This window comes from Periplaneta americana, chromosome 10, assembly GCF_040183065.1.
Source record: "Periplaneta americana isolate PAMFEO1 chromosome 10, P.americana_PAMFEO1_priV1, whole genome shotgun sequence".
Lineage (NCBI taxonomy): Eukaryota > Metazoa > Arthropoda > Insecta > Blattodea > Blattidae > Periplaneta > Periplaneta americana.
In genome coordinates, this window is record NC_091126.1 from 183,040,967 (window position 1) to 183,057,665 (window position 16,699).

The 16,699-nt window shown below is 34.7% G+C and overlaps 1 protein-coding gene across 17 annotated transcripts in view; it reads right to left on the bottom strand.

Annotated features, from left to right (window-relative positions):
• Positions 1-16,699, bottom strand: part of mon2 (Mon2 homolog, regulator of endosome-to-Golgi trafficking) — a 272,572-nt gene that overhangs the window by 84,380 nt on the left and 171,493 nt on the right. For 16 of the 17 annotated variants that reach the window (XR_011334650.1, XR_011334648.1, XR_011334647.1 and 13 more), the window contains one exon: positions 7,866-8,050. Coding sequence is in view for 9 of the 17 variants with exons in the window: in XM_069838580.1 (XP_069694681.1) it covers positions 7,866-8,050 (185 nt within the window). In the remaining 8 variants the exon portion in view is untranslated. Of the gene's footprint in view, positions 1-7,185; positions 7,784-7,865; positions 8,051-16,699 lie in introns of those variants that run through there. The other variant, XM_069838587.1, reaches the window with a different exon arrangement.

The following is a 16,699-nucleotide window of genomic DNA, read 5'->3' on the forward strand; positions in this document are numbered from 1 at the left end:
CCTAATGGCATATTCTAGAGTGAAGTTAAAAAGTAAAGGTGATAATGCATCTTCTTGCTTTAGGCCGCAGTGAATTGGAAAAGCATCAGACAGAAGCTAGCCTATACAGACTCTGCTGTAGATTTCATTGAGACACATTTTAACTATCAAACTAGTTTTGTGGAAATACCAAATTCAATAAGAATGTTATATAAAACTTCTCCCTCAACCGAGTCATATGCCTTTTTAAAATCTATGAATAAGTGATGTACTGTACTCTTATACTCCCATTTTTTCTCCAATATCTGTCGAATATACAAAATCTGATCAATAGTCGATTGTTACGCCTAAAACCTCACTGATGATCGCCAATAATTTCATCTACATAAGGAGTTAATCTCCTCAAAAAAATATTGGACAAAGTTTTGTACGACATCAACAAAAGTGATATTCCTCCAAAGTTACCACAGTTAGCATTGTCCCCCTTTTTAAAAATAGGTACAATTATGGACTCCTTCCATTGTTCTGGTACAATTTCCTTTTTCCAAATAGCAAGTACAAGCTTATAAATTTCGCTTGATAATACGCTTTCACACTCTTGTATTAATTCTGCTGGAATTTGATTGATACCTGGAGACTTGTACTTTTTGATTTTCTATTGCAATTTCGACTTCAGAAAGTGTGGGTTCGGGTATAAATGGCTCAGCAGTTTGAATTTGAATTTCGTCCCGATCATTTCTATTTGGCCTATGTACATTTAATACTTGCCCAAAATAGTTCTTTCATCTGTTCAGGATTGAATGAGTCTCCAAGCAAGTCACCATTCTCATTCTTGATGAAGTAATTGTGCCAATAAACAAAAAGGTAACTGGAATGACTATATTTACTATTGCCAGTGGGTAGGCAGTCAGCTGGTATGATCCCACCTCAAGAGTAAAGTTTTGTAACTGGTTCTTCCAGTCTGTGTATGACTGCAAAATAAACCCACATTTAATATTCTTTTGTAATGAATCTTATTTTGCTTCAGTGATCAGTTCTAGATAAGAATAATCCGTGTTTAATTCATGAACTTCCTCTTCATCAACAAAAAGTGAGTGTCTTTATTGGGCCTGTATTCTTCCACCAAACTATTACCAGTGATTTCTACACAACTCAAATTTTATTACCTAGATTCATTCAGCAATTGAATGAACAAAAAAATCACCTGGCTTCAGCATGACTCAGTACCCACCGGGTAGATCTTTACAAAAATTTTATTGGAAAGGGTCTTTGGGGAAAGAATTATCAGAAACAATGTTTGGCCGGTGAGGTCACCTGATCCTACTCCCTGCCATTAATCTGAAGTGTATACAAATAATCCACGAACGTTACTGATCTGCAAAAAAATATTATGATAGAAATTAGAAATATTACAGCTGAACATCTTCTATGTGTGAATGGAAATTTGTTCAGAAGATTGCAATTGTGCATTGTACATGATGGAGGGCATTTACAGTATCTTATGAATGGGTATTAGGATATAAATAAGGTTAATGGCCAAGTGCATCTTTCTTAATCAAAATGTTATCGCAGTTAAGTTCGCATTTCACTCTGTTCAACCCCATTATCCAGTGCATCAATCACAATCAAAGTTAAACGTGGTAATTTTCCCAGGTAAAAGTTAACCGCTCGTGATTGAGTGATTATGTGGTATTTATCAGCATCAAGTTCCAACAAAATGATAGTATGATTCGATGTTCTTGACGGAACAGAAGATGAAGTGATGTACAGTTTCCCTGAAAAGGAATGAGACGATTGAATATTCCTAAGTCTCAGATGTAAAACACTGCGCATGATCACAGACCAGAGCACTGATACACAAGATAACGAATATTGAGTTACTTAAATTCAGGCTATTTGGTTTGTTACTAGCATCGTTCCGGAATTCACTTAAAAAACTGCAAAAAATATGATAATATTACGTAAATAAGAGACAAATATATACTTAATTCGTGTAGTTAAATCCACAATGGACCTTCATGACTAGATCGACACTCCGCACAGAAAGTAAAGCTTTCGTGTCGTTGCAATAGCTCAGACGCTAAGATCTCTGCGTGTTGTGCAGAAGAGAGCGAGTTCGATTCTTAGTCTATAACAACGATTTTTTTTTCTAAATAATGTTGAAATAGAGTTTTACAAAGTCCTCAGATTAAGTGTTAATGATCACAGAAATTACAAAATTACAAGTTATAATATTATAAACGTTAATCTAATGAATGCATTTATACACACACACATACAATGTAAATGCACACTCAAACACACACACACACACATACACACACACATATATATATATATATATATATATATATATATATATATATATTAAAAACTAACAATTAAAATGAAATTAAAAATATATTCCTAAGCCATACAGACAAACGATTACAAAGGTTTAGAGTCCTTAGGCCATGTCATTTGTTGAGTAATTATTACAATATTTTATTAGTAGCTTTCCCATATGTGTAATAAATGCACTCGCACAAAACAATTTTTGTTAAAAGTGTGGCTTTGGATTATTTCATTCTCACCCCTTCAGTTGATTTTAACTATTTTATCTACGTGTTTAATTTAATGTGCATTCAATTTAATTCATATTATGATTGAATGTATAAGCACTGTTGCAGTTATTAATTACATATATTAATGCTAACTATTAAATGCATGTGTTAAGTAACTAATTGCAATATCTTTTGCAAAATCTTGAATTTTTAAGTTGTCTATAATATTTCTGTACTATATACTATTAGACGTTAAAAGAATTTGCAATAGATTTGGGATTCTCTGCTTTATAATCACTAATTTTAATGAAAAAATATTTTCTTTCTTAGGATATCTACAAGTTTAACTTTAATAATATTCCGAATAGCTTTAATTGCATTATCTGGATTTTGTGCTTTTCTATTCAAATGTGTTCTGTTTCCCTCTTTCATAAATTTTGATAAATTACACTGTTCTTCTTGTAGTATTTAAGAATTTGAGGATAGTTACATTGCAGCTCATTACATATAGATTCTTCTTTTTAATACACGAGATTCGTAAGTTCCTGCATTATCTACATGATTTTACTTCTGAATTTTTTCACTACATTGAATGGAGAACATCCACTGAAGTGAAAAATACAATACATTTACTCTTAATATCAGTAGTACCAGAAACATATACGTTTTTCCAAGATTCATTTTGTAGACATAAATGTAAATAATCACTAGATACAGCATTTACGACCCTTTTTTAGTTTTTAAATTAATATTTTGAAACTGTTCAGTAACATTGGAAACAGAATTTGTTTATAATGTTCATACAAGCCATTTATTATAGGTGCTGCCGAATAGGAATTCAGTCTAATTCAGTGTACAAAACTTTTATCAATGGCTGTGCTACTTCAGCTTGTATGCTGGTGGGGAAATGAGTCTACGACTATGATTTTCAGTTCCAAGGAGTGAATTTAATTTACTTTTGCGGAAAAGTTCCGAGAGATAATCTATGTCTATGTCACTACAGATCACAAATTCCATATGAGATTTCTAAAGTCTTTTCTTTACAAATTCAATGTTGGCTATAAATATGAATAAATATTAAGAAATATGAGTGATTGTAGTTAGAAGTCTGATTTACATTATAAAAAGCAAGAAGTTACATTCCTCGGCAAGATTCGAACTTTTCGATGTTTGGTTTTGTCGTCCAATACATAAGCACGGACCTATTCAATGCTTATATTAATAACCTACAATTTAGCTGTAGCAATGTGGTGTCATAACTTGGGGTTTGTATACTTAATGTAATTAGATTCAATTTGATTAGCTTCGCAACAACTGGACTTCCTGTTACATCCTATTATTTAAATATTTAAGTTAGAGTTGATTTATTAACTCTTACTGTGCAAGATGACCCTTATGTCAATAATTCTATATCACGTTAAATAGTCATTGTCTACACTAAAGTATTATCATCATCCCTCATTTCTCATCTTAATGGCGAACCGACGTGACATGAGACAGCGAGTTATAGCTTTAGTTGAGGCTGGATATGGGGCTATATCTTCTAGCCGTTTGGTCGGTGTTTCTGGAAGTACAGCCGAGAGGTGGGTTCATCGTTACCAAAATTCAGGGGAGGTCGAAAATCGCCCTATTCCTGGGTGTCCCCGGATTTATTCATTGGAAGAGGATGCTCTCTTATTCGAGGAAGTTCGACAGGACCCCTTTCGGACTGCTAACGGAATAAGAGCAGCGTCTTACTTTCCCAGTTCTTCACAGACTGTGATCACCAGGTTGAGGAACCGCGGTATTAGGAGCCGGAGGGCTGCGCAAATGGAAATATTGGGGGAAGCACAAGCTGTAGACCGTCTTGCCTTCGTTATTAATCGAGTGGATTTTGATTGGAGAAATGTAATTTTCTCCGACGAAACAACCATCTCGAGTGATTACGAAAGTCCTGTCCGTGTCTATCGTGAGGATGGTCTCCCACATGATCAGCGCTATGTGCAGCGACGTGAAAGATCAGGGCGCTTTAGCATATTGTCATAGTCTAGTATATACAGTCGCGAAGCTCAATACGTAGTAAATATGCAAACATTAGATTGTTACTCACCACTGGGATCGCTAATATCGCCTCATTACAGGCAATGCAAAATAGTACCGTCACAGTCTATTGTTTCTAGCACCCTCAAAACTCAAGCTTCGTGACTGTATTGTGATATCGTGTTGGGGTGGATGTCTTATGATGGACCTGGCGTTATAGAACGCATCGATGGCCGATTTAATACGGGAACTTACAAGCACATTCTGGAAAATACTCGTATATTCCTTCCACCCCTAGAACGTTTTCCCGAAGGAACATTGCCGTTCCAACAGGATAACCATCCCGTGTACTATGCCGCAAGCATTCAAAGATGGTTTCAAAGTAGACCCGAGGTCGAAATCATTAATTGGCCTCCGAAGTCATCTGATTTGAATGTCATCAAAAATTTATGGGCGGAGTTGAAAAAGAGAAGGATAGCCACCTATGCCCACCGACGCCCTCGAAATCGAGACGAATTGTGGAATCAAGTTGTTGAAACCTGGAAAGATCTCGCCGGGGATTAGAATTTATTCCACAATCTCGTGACATCCATGCCGGACTGACTTAGAGCTGTAATAGAAGCTGATGGCATGTGGACAAGATTTTAAGGTGACAGGTCTCTTTTTGTTTCTTGTGATTTTTGTTTGAGGAAAAATACTCTTAACTTTCAAGTAAGATTTATTTTTTTGACAAGGTTCAGCCCACTTGTAAGACCCAGAAATTGGGCATAAATTATTCATATTTTTCGACAAATTAGATAGTCTAGGAACTCTGAAGAAATTAATTACACCTCAATAAAAAAAAGTTTCACCTGGGATCGAACACGAGACGTTTCGGTTAAGCAGTGGAACCGACACGCTACTATATGAGCTACCGAAACAAGACAATGACAACAGCAGTCTAGAATGTAGATCCCATAGCAGGCATTTGCCATTCGGTACATAGAAGCAATGATAGCTTGTGACCCTAGCTATGTTGTGAAATCGTGGCCTTAAATGGCTGTCTTCTTCGTGATTCTTATTTTGGTCCTTGTCCTTGTTGTGGACCTCGTCACAATTCTTGCTGTATTTCTCATGTTATGTATCATTACGTCGATATCGAGTGAACCGCGCTGTAGAACTTTAACTTCCGACGACCAAGAGTCGTCTCATTCCTTTTAAGGGTAACTGTACCTGAATTATTTAAACAGAGACCAACGTGAAATTGGTGTTATTGTGGAAAGAGATCCTTTTCAAGAATACGAGGATAGGAAATTCGAGGAAAGATTTCGTCCGTCCAAAGAAACTGTGTGATGGTTAGTGAATGAAATGAATGAAAGACTGGAATTTCCTACTAATCAAAATAATCCCATCTCATTAACAATGTGGAAACTGTATTTGATAGAGTACTACAATGCTATGGACATGTGCAGTGAATGTTGGAGGAGAGACGGCCCAAACCTGTCATCAGATGGGAAGACTTAGTATGACGGAATAAGCACAGCCATGGTGAAGAGGGGTTTGGAAGGAGGACAATGGGAGGAGAGGAATATCTGGAATTAAAGGTAAACTGCTGTAAAGTTAAAGTAAAATCATAAGCTACAGATTGGTGGTACCACAGTACTATGCATTAATGATGCATCTTTTCGCCCATGCTGTATTTAATTCCCTTCAAGGACAGAACTACATTCTGCAATGGATGGATTCCATCAAATGTGGATTTCCAGGTGTTTTGAGAACAACAGACTGTACTCACATCAGAATTCAGTCTCCCAGAGGAGACAATGCAGAACATTATGGCAACAGAAAGTCGTATATCTGGCAGTTGCCAAACCCTCTGTGACCGTAACTTGTTAATAAGAGATACTGTAGCATGATGGCATGAAAGTAACATATTTTGCAGTCGTAGAGCAAAATTTGAAAATGGGATCACACATAAAAACAAGAAAAACTGTTGAGAGGCAATATGGGCTCTGGGAAAATAGGTTTTCCATATTTTCAGTAGGATTAAGATGTGGCCTGCAGAAGTTGTCAACAACAACAGCTACTGCAGTGTTGCACAACATCGCAAGAAGCACTAGCTTTGAAGATTCAGAAATGATGAGGTTGTTGGAGGAGTTTCGTGAAGTGAGAGGACATGATATTGCAAATGATGAACCTGTCCTCCCCTGATGGTCTACAAGGCAGAGTAATTCATCAACATTTTTATTAATACATCTTGATTACACAACTTTTAACACTGTATCACTTCGGAATATGTAGGATGAGACTTTCTTGTGTTAAATTCTAACGTACCTTGTTTACATGTTTCGACCTATTCTGAGGATGACCCATAAATAGGTCGAAACATGTAAACAAGGTACGTTAGAATTTAACACAAGAAAGTCTCATCAAACATATTCCGATTTTTATTAAGGTAACTTTATTAAATTTACTTTTTAAATAACTATAATTTGGTGTATTTTATGAATCAGATTAACTAAAATTTACTATATGAAAACAAATGTTATATGTTTAAGACTAACAACAATAACAGCATAATAATAATAATAATAATAATAATAATAATAATAATAATAATAATAATAACAATAACAGCAGCAATAGGAATTATAGCATGAAAATACAGTACAATTTTTTATCTTCCAACTTCACATTCCATTTAACATCACAATTTTTTAAAATTATTTATCCGCATTTCCTTAAGATGTAGGATTGAAATTGAGTTTCCAATCTGTGGATTCTTTTCTTGCAGATGTCATGCATTTCGTTTTGTGGTGATTCGGGTTTTCGAGACATGTGGCAGTGATACCATCTCTGTGCTACTGATGTAACTGCTGGTCCTGTCTCAGAAGCATTAATCACAGGCATTGGTGCCTTTGATGAGGGACTATTAGCATCACTGGGATGCTGCATCATTCTGATTCAAAACGTCATATTGATATATAGCATCAGAATCATAGGGATTTTTAACGGCATTATAGATGATCCCATTATCTCCAAACTTTTGGATCCTGTCTTATATGGTTGTACTTTTTCATCACCTTTATCTTCCTTTCATGTTATCATAGACTGTCTTCAATTTAGCAAGTGAATTTCTAGTGATGTCTGCACCTGGTCATTAGTTTGTTTCTTCTTGTTGTGGTATAGGACTGATTTATGTGGGGAGAATGACAACTTCTGCCGAGACATTGCACATTTGCCAAAAAATTAATTCCACTAATCTGTTGTGAATAAGGTGAAATTTCAGTACTTTTTATTATCTCTTAGAAATAATATCAAACAATTACGGTAACTACAACTTACCTAGTAGGAAAAAGAAACTGATCAAGTGTTTCTGCTAGTTGGGACCACATCTGTTGAAACTGCTGAGGATGTTTACGAGCAAGAGGTAGACCAGTGAGTAATACAGTCAACAGGCTTGTCACAGCCAATTTCCATGTGCCAGGAGATGGACAACTATATTTCATTGACAATGGAACATGGAGAGCCTGTGGAAAAGAAAATAACAATAAATTCACAATTTATCTTTCTGGAGGAAGACAAATATCTATCTCGGGTTCAAAATAAAAGATATTTACAAAATTACACATTCAGTTTAAACAAGTGCAATGGACTATAAATGAATGAATGAATGAATGAATGAATGAATGAATGAATGAATGAATAAGTTAATAAATAAATAACCAGTGTCATGTAAACAAAACATACTATATACATACTAATAGAACTGCTATTTTAAATAACTGTGTCAAATTATTCCTTTATACCCTTATATAAATCTCGAATGTTTTTATTCTTACTATTTGTTTCTACCTCATTCAGTTTTTCCTTCAAGTAACCTCTCTTTTTATTCCTAAGTGTACGACTTGCTTCCCATCTTTCATTGAAATAATTATCTCTCTTCTCCTCAACTGGATCCTGTAAGAATTTCAATTTTGCCTGTTTCCTTCTTTCTACTACCTTGCAACAATCTTCATCAAACCACGGTTTCTTTTTCTTAGTTTCATAATAACCTATGCTCTGCTCAGCTGCAATTTTGATACTATCTCTGATATTTTCCCACACGCTATTAACATCTAATTCTTTCTCAACTTCGTCGGAACTTTCTAAAGTGGCAAACCTATTCGAAATTTCGACCTGATAATTTTGCTTAGCTTCCTCGTCCTTTAATTTCAAAATATTGAATTCAGTAATATTAACTTGTTGCTCTACTCGCTTGGCTACTGATAATCTTTCTCTTAATTCTCCAATCACCAAATAATGGTCAGAATTACAGTCTGCACCCCTGAAAGTTCGAATATTTACTATACTAGTATGTCTCCGTTTATCTATCAAGATGTGATCTATTTGGTTGTGTGTCAATCCATCTGGAGAAGTCCAAGTATATTTATGTATATCCTTATGGGGGAATGTTGTACTTTTGACAATTAAATTTTTCGATGTGGCAAAGTTGACTAATCTAACTCCATTGTCACTACTAATTGCGTGTAGGCTCTCTTTTCCAATAGTTGGTCTAAAAATATCCTCCTGTCCTACTTTAGCATTGAAATCCCCCAGTAAAATTTTCATGTGATATCCAAGGAACTGATCAAAAGTATGTTCCAATTCCTCATAGAAGCTATCCTTTATATGGTCGTCTTTCTCTTCTGTAGGGGCGTGAGCATTTATAACTATGATGTCGCACCATCTACCCTTAAGTACTAAATATGATAACCTGTCACTGATAAATTCCACCTTTTTTACTGCTGATTTTATTCTTTTATGAACAAAGAATCCTGTTCCTAATTGGTGATTATTGTTTCCTTCCCCATAATACAACAAGTAATCTCCTATTTGTGATATGCCATTCCCATCTAATCTAACCTCTTGTACTCCCAAGAAGTCTATTCTATATCTAGCTAGTTCTTTTGCTACTAATGTTACCCCTCCTGTTCTGTAAAGACTAGTTACGGTCCAAGTGCCAAATCTCAAAACCTTATTCCTTTGCTGTGGTCGTGCCAGAGAATCAGTCCTATTCCGAGGCTTATTGTAGAGATTGGTAACAAGCTGTTTTTTTACGGTGATGGGTTGTTAGCCCTTCGCCCAACCCCCAAGCTGGAGGACCACCCCTTATCGGCTGTCCACGACTGCTTATTCAATATATTTGCAGCTACCCTCCATATCTGGAGGCCATCTCCTCTATCTGCAACCTGAGGACGCGCCATGCCATGGTGATAGGGACCCACAATATATGGCCAAGGGTAAACGTGATCAAGGATGAGAATGGTGACTTGCATGCAGACTCTCCATCAATCCTAAACAGATGGAAAAACTATTTTGCGCAACTACTAAATGTACATAGGCCAAATAGAAATGATCAGGACGAAATTGAAATACAAACTGCTGAGCCATTTATACCCGAACCCACGCTTTCAGAAGTCGAAATTGCGATAGAAAATCTGAAAAAGTACAAGTCTCCAGGTATCGATCAAATTCCAGCAGAATTAATACAAGAGGGTGGAAGTGCATTATATAGCGAAATTTATAAGCTTGTGCTTGCTATTTGGGAAAAGGAAATTCTACCAGAACAATGGAAGGAGTCCATAATTGTACCTATTTTTAAAAAGGGGGACAAAACCAACTGTGGTAACTTTCGAGGAATATCACTTTTGTTGATGTCGTACAAAATTTTGTCCAATATTCTTTTGAAGAGATTAACTCCGTACGTAGATGAAATTATTGGGGATCATCAGTGCGGTTTTCGGTGTAATAGATCGACTATTGATCAGATTTTTTGTATTCAACAGATAATGGAGAAAAAATGGGAGCATAAGGGTACAGTGCATCAGTTATTCATAGATTTCAAAAAGGCATATGACTCGGTTAAGAGGGAAGTATTATATGATATTCTTATTGAATTTGGTATTCCCAAGAAACTAGTTCGATTAATTAAAATGTGTCTCAGTGAAACATACAGCAGAGTCCGTATAGGTCAGTTTCTATCTGATGCTTTTCCAATTCACTGCGGGCTAAAGCAGGGAGATGCACTATCACCTTTACTTTTTAACTTTGCTCTAGAGTATGCCATTAGGAAAGTCCAGGATAACAGAGAGAGCTTGGAATTGAACGGGTTACATCAGCTTCTTGTCTATGCGGATGACGTGAATATGTTAGGAGAAAATCCACAAACGATTAGGGAAAACACGGGAATTTTACTTGAAGCAAGTAAAGAGATAGGTTTGGAAGTGAATCCCGAAAAGACAAAATATATGATTATGTCTCGTGATGGGAATATTGTACGAAATGGAAATATAAAAATTGGAAATTTATCTTCTGAAGAGGTGGAAAAATTCAAATATCTTGGAGCAACAGTAACAAATATAAATGACACTCGGGAGGAAATTAAACGCAGAATAAATATGGGAAATGCATGTTATTATTCGGTTGAGAAGCTCTTATCATCCAGTCTGCTGTCCAAAAATCTGAAAGTTAGAATTTATAAAACAGTTATATTACCGGTTCTTCTGTATGGCTGTGAAACTTGGACTCTCACTCTGAGAGAGGAACATAGGTTAAGGGTGTTTGAGAATAAGGTGGTTAGGAAAATATTTGGGGCTAAGAGGGATGAAGTTACAGGAGAATGGAGAAAGTTACACAACACAGAACTGCACGCACTGTATTGTTCACCTGACATAATTAGGAACATTAAATCCAGATGTTCGAGATGGGCAGGGCATGTAGCACGTATGGGCGAATCCAGAAATGCATATAGAGTGTTAGTTGGGAGACCGGAGGAAAAAAGACCTTTAGGGAGGCCGAGACGTAGATGGGAGGATAATATTAAAATGGATTTGAGGGAAGTGGGGTATGATGATAGAGACTGGATTAATCTTGCACAGTATAGGGACCACTGGCGGGCTTATGTGAGGGCGGCAATGAACCTTCGGGTTCCTTAAAAGCCATTTGTAAGTAAGTAAGTAAGTAATTAAGTGTCAAATTATTATTATCATTTTTTTTTTTTGTTTATATCCCAAAAAGGAAAATATCTGACTTCACTTGCAAATTGTACTGTTTAATTACATTACGTCTATTAGGTACAATTTCATTTAAAATTATTTGTAGATTGTAATGATGTTCAATATTTTTATTCACAACAATTGGTGTAAGCATTATAACATGTTGTTCTAAGTATATTCCTTTCTTTTCAAACAACGAAAATAACTGTCAACCAGACATTGTAATACTAACTGCTTCTGTGAAATTTGCCCACGCATAACAAGCGAGGTTTAGAACTAATAATCAATAACCACAGAGTGAGTCCTCTATGTCCTAGGTCAATGAAAATCACAACCAAGAGTGAACAATTTTTTTAAAATAAGTAATTATTCTTAATTTGATGTGAAATATACTGTTTAAATAGTTTATTCTATATAATACTAAAAATCAGGCAGGAAATTGTTAAACTGGATTTGAAAGAAATTACTTTTTTCTTTATTCTTATCGGTAATATGTTAAATTCGAAATATTATATTAAAGAAATTACTCTCAAACTAAATTCAGCAAGTTTTGCTATTATATCTATGCAAAGGGTAGTAAATATCAATAACCTTAAAAACAATATATTTTGCAAACTTCCACTCGGTAATGAGTTTTGGAATAATATTCTGGGGAAATTCTACAGGTAGCAATAGTATATTCCTACTACGAAAAAGAGAAATTGGAATAATACATAGTAAGTGTCAAATCTAGGGAATCGTGTAGGACCATTTGCAAAAAAAGTACAAATAATGCCCATGGTTTGTCAATATATGTTTTCATTAATAAACTTCCACGTATGTAATCGTGAAAACTTTGTAACTAATTCAAAAGTTCATAGAATAAATAAATACTCGTCAAAAAATGACTTTCATACTCCGTCAGCAAATCTAACATGTTATCAAAAAGGAGTGTGTTATATGGCAGAACAATTTTTAATAGCCTCTCTATGGATATACAAAATCAAATTCAAAACATAAGATTATTTAGAGCCAAATTAAAGAAGTACCTAATTTCTCACACCTTCTATTCTGTAGGTGAATTTATGATATTCAACAACACTGCATGAATATTTCTGTCCTGTATTAAGTATTTATACTAACTCCTTGCATTGTACTAGTATAATGTAAAACTCTTCTGTATATATTTCAACTAGACTGTGACTATAATTAAGACTTTGTAGTACTATTAATTTTTTTTTTTACAGGTTCAACACTCTAGCTGTGAAGCAATGTATGAATACCATGGAATATAAATCAATACAATACAATCGGTACTAAAATTGTTATAAGGTCATTTAAAAGTCACTTGAAACTGTAAAGCATTATAAATGCAGTTGAACCTAGTAGACTAGAAACATTTTATTATTATATCACAATTATTGTTGTATTGAGGGGTTATGAAATGTTGCACGAATTTATGTTCTGAAAGAGAATATGGTAGAAATGAATATAAAACCTTACATAACATTTACTCACAATTTCATTATTATTATTGTCTTAAAGATGCCATCTGGACTATATACTGGCAAAATTAAGCACTTTTTGACACGGAAAAGAGCCTATTATACCTCATGGCATTAAACCACTTCAACATAGCTGCCACAGTTTTTAGACGCTTACATATCCTTGCAACATTGTCCTCTATTTCATTGTGTTTCTTTATGAATGTTGCAAACCCATACTTCTTAGAAAATTCAGTCTGTTTCAGTCCCCTCTCTAAAAAACTAAATGCAGTTAATTTATTCTCTAAACTGATCTGTTTTTGTGTTACATCTGCCGTCATTAACAAACAACACTCGAGTGTGACAGCAAATCTTGTTGAGTCAGGCACCCTTGAAGCAGTTAGAGTTCTACTGTAACATATTCCTTGCACAGAATGCCAAGATCAGTCAACAGAAATATGAAAGGGGTAAACGAAATAAGGGAAAAATATCTTTAATGGTGTGATACCTAGTAAAAAATAGAATAGTACTGAATATGAAAACCAAGTAAATTAAAATAATTAGTATGGTGTTTTTATCATTCCAAAATTGTAACCACCATTTTAATTATGGATAAGACATACTTTAAATATAGGGACTATGCTAGGACTGATTATCACTGCAACAGGGTTTATCGTTATATCAGTTTTTGTTGTGTGGAGATTCAAATGTATTATAATATTTGAGACAAAGAAAGCAAAAAGCAAATACATCACTGTGTTGGGCAAACAATGGCGTTTGGCTCGTACAGTACACTGAGAATATGTCCGCTGTTCTCTTGTTCAACAAACACCACACACAGCATTTTGTACAGTACACAATGTCTTGGAAAATTCCCAATTTCTTGCAAGATAGCATCTTTCAGACATCATTATCGGTTGTACATATTGTTACATGATGATATACTTTTTGCAGTGCAACATGGAAATATTAGCGGCTTCGCTGAGAACCATTACAGAAAAGGTCACTCATCCATCTAGCAGAGTAGTAAGATATCACTGTGCTTCAATGACTCAACTGTTTTCTAATACAATCAATGCACGTTGCGCACTATTCTTTTTCATTCAGTTGCTATATCACGAAAACTCGTTCATTAAGGTAACCCGACAAACAAAAGTCAGCTGGATTAAGATTTGAAGAATGTGGAAGCCATATTGTTCGAAGCAGCTATTGGTAACAAGATGGCAAAGATCTGTGTAGGGGTGTAGATGTAGGGTGGTGCGCCATTTTGCATAAAGATTATGTTTCCAGGTCGTCAGTCCTCAGTTTAAGGGTGACGAAGTTCTATAGCATACCGTAGCAGTGCTCCCTGTTTAGCAATACGTGCGTTAACTTCACCATCAATGGGGTATGTACACCTCTTGCTAGTATAAATTTAGTGAAATTCAAAATTTAATTTTTACATATCCTGAATTAATTTTGCGTTGGAATTTGGTAGGAAAATTAGATATTCGTCTGAAGAAAATAAGAGGAAGACAGATGACAAAGAAATTTGACATGGAAAACTGAAAAACGAAGAGGAAAGAAGAAAATTTCAAGAAAATTTTCAAGAGAAAGCCACTACATTGGAATCCACACCTTAGAATAGTAATGACTACTGGACTCATCTAAAGAGCTGTGTACAGATAATAGCAGAAGAAACAATAAGATACAGAGAAAGAGTAAGAACAGAGAAACTTTGGGTCACAGGGAAAATGTTGGAGAAGATGGAGGAAAGAAGAAAATGAAAAAACATCAACACAGAAGAAGGTAGAAGAAACTGCAGGAAACTAAACAACGAACTAAAAATAGAAACTGATAAGGCCAACGAAGACTGGATGAAAGAAAAATGTACAAAAATAGAGGATCTAGAGAGAAAAGGAAGATACAATTTAATGTACCACGAAGTTAAATAAGACAAATAAGAACAGAAAATCCATGTGGTTGATAGAAGACGAAATAGGAAATGAAATAGCAGACAATGAACACATGGACCAAATATATATGAGTTATATGAGTCATTCCACGTCAAATTGCACAAAATTATACAAATTTTGACCTTCATATTTCTGATTGCGTTTATATTTTTTTTTACCAACTCTATGGGTCTAATAAACAAACAAGTGTATTTTTATTTCCTCCTAAGTCCACATGTTTTTAAAATATTGCATGTTAAAATTCGTTAAAAATGTCGCACAACGCAACATTTAAAGTGTCACATTTCTGAGGATATTGATGTTAAAATTAAAAAAAAAAAAAAAAAAAAATGCATTTAGAAGCTTAAAGTACTGTCTTTTGTTAAATATTTACTAACTAATTTTAATATAATTATTACAAATATTTTTTTATGATTCAATTTTTAAAAGTTAGATATCGATGTGAAATAGCCGTATTACAAATCTAAAAAAAAAAAAAAAATGCCTACTAGGTGCATTGAAGTATTCTTAATAATTCCGGAAAAAATCACAATGGGATCTCCAATAGTTTAATGGAAATTTAATTACTTACGAAACAATGTGTAGCGGTCAGTGCAGCAGCAGTGGACGGAAAGCGTTGAAGCACGCTGGGAGGTTTATCGGCGCTGGATGATCGAGTGAACATTGCAACGTTACACCCAGTACGGATCAAGTCACTTGAGGAAACACTGCTAATTTACTTATTGTGATATTTTCAAATATTTGTACATTATGCTTTTTAAAAGTTTGTTTGCATTCACACTACACTTTAAATTTTCATTCGCCTATCTTCTTTCTCGAAAGAAAATTGTTTTACTAAATCTTCAGTTTTTGACGATGGAATGAAAGAATGTAATTTTAATGTACCAGTTATTGGTTTTAGATTGTGGTATCTGGCCTGCAAATTTTCAGTGTGATTTTTGTGCTTATTCAATGGACAAAATGTAAATGACACACTAAAAAATATTTTTTGTGACCAATCAAACAGTTTTTTTTTGGTGTTGTTATAGGATCTTGTATAGACTGGCTCTTGTGGCAAGTCTTTTAACAGTTCCTCCAATGCCATCAGATGGACCTTTACCATGTGATGTTGCAAAGAAGTGTCATTCAGCGCTAATTCCATATTCTGCTTCATGTAAGCAATTATTTTTAAAATTCTTTTTGTTTTTGTATTGTGAACTTGATCCATCGGAAAAGTAGATGATTTTTTCATATCGTTGAATTCTTGCTTTAAGATATTGATTGCTTCGGATTGAAAAAAGTGAAAGGAATCGGTGTCATGTTTCATGCTTTCTGAGATGACAACAATACTTTTGTGACGAATTTCTGTATCTTCTTTGAAATATACTACGAAAGGATGTATTGTGGCTTGGCATTTGTTCCAATGCAAACCTTGTACTGAATCTTGTATTACAAATGAATAATTTTCGGTAAAGTCTGCAATAATTACGTAATTTTCAGGTTGTACATTTTCTTTGCATTCCGTCAAAAATAAAATATGGCTGACTTTTGAAGGGATGACGATGCATCTTCTACATGAAAAACTTTACTTACTAGGGAGCCTTTTACTTTTTGAAACTTTTCATGGGGGTATCGTTTTTGTTGTAGTTTTCTTTTCTTGATAGGAGATTCTATTGACATCAAACTCTTGTTTAATTCCTCAATATTATTGATTTCTAGCATTGTATCCACAGAACTGCTAGAAG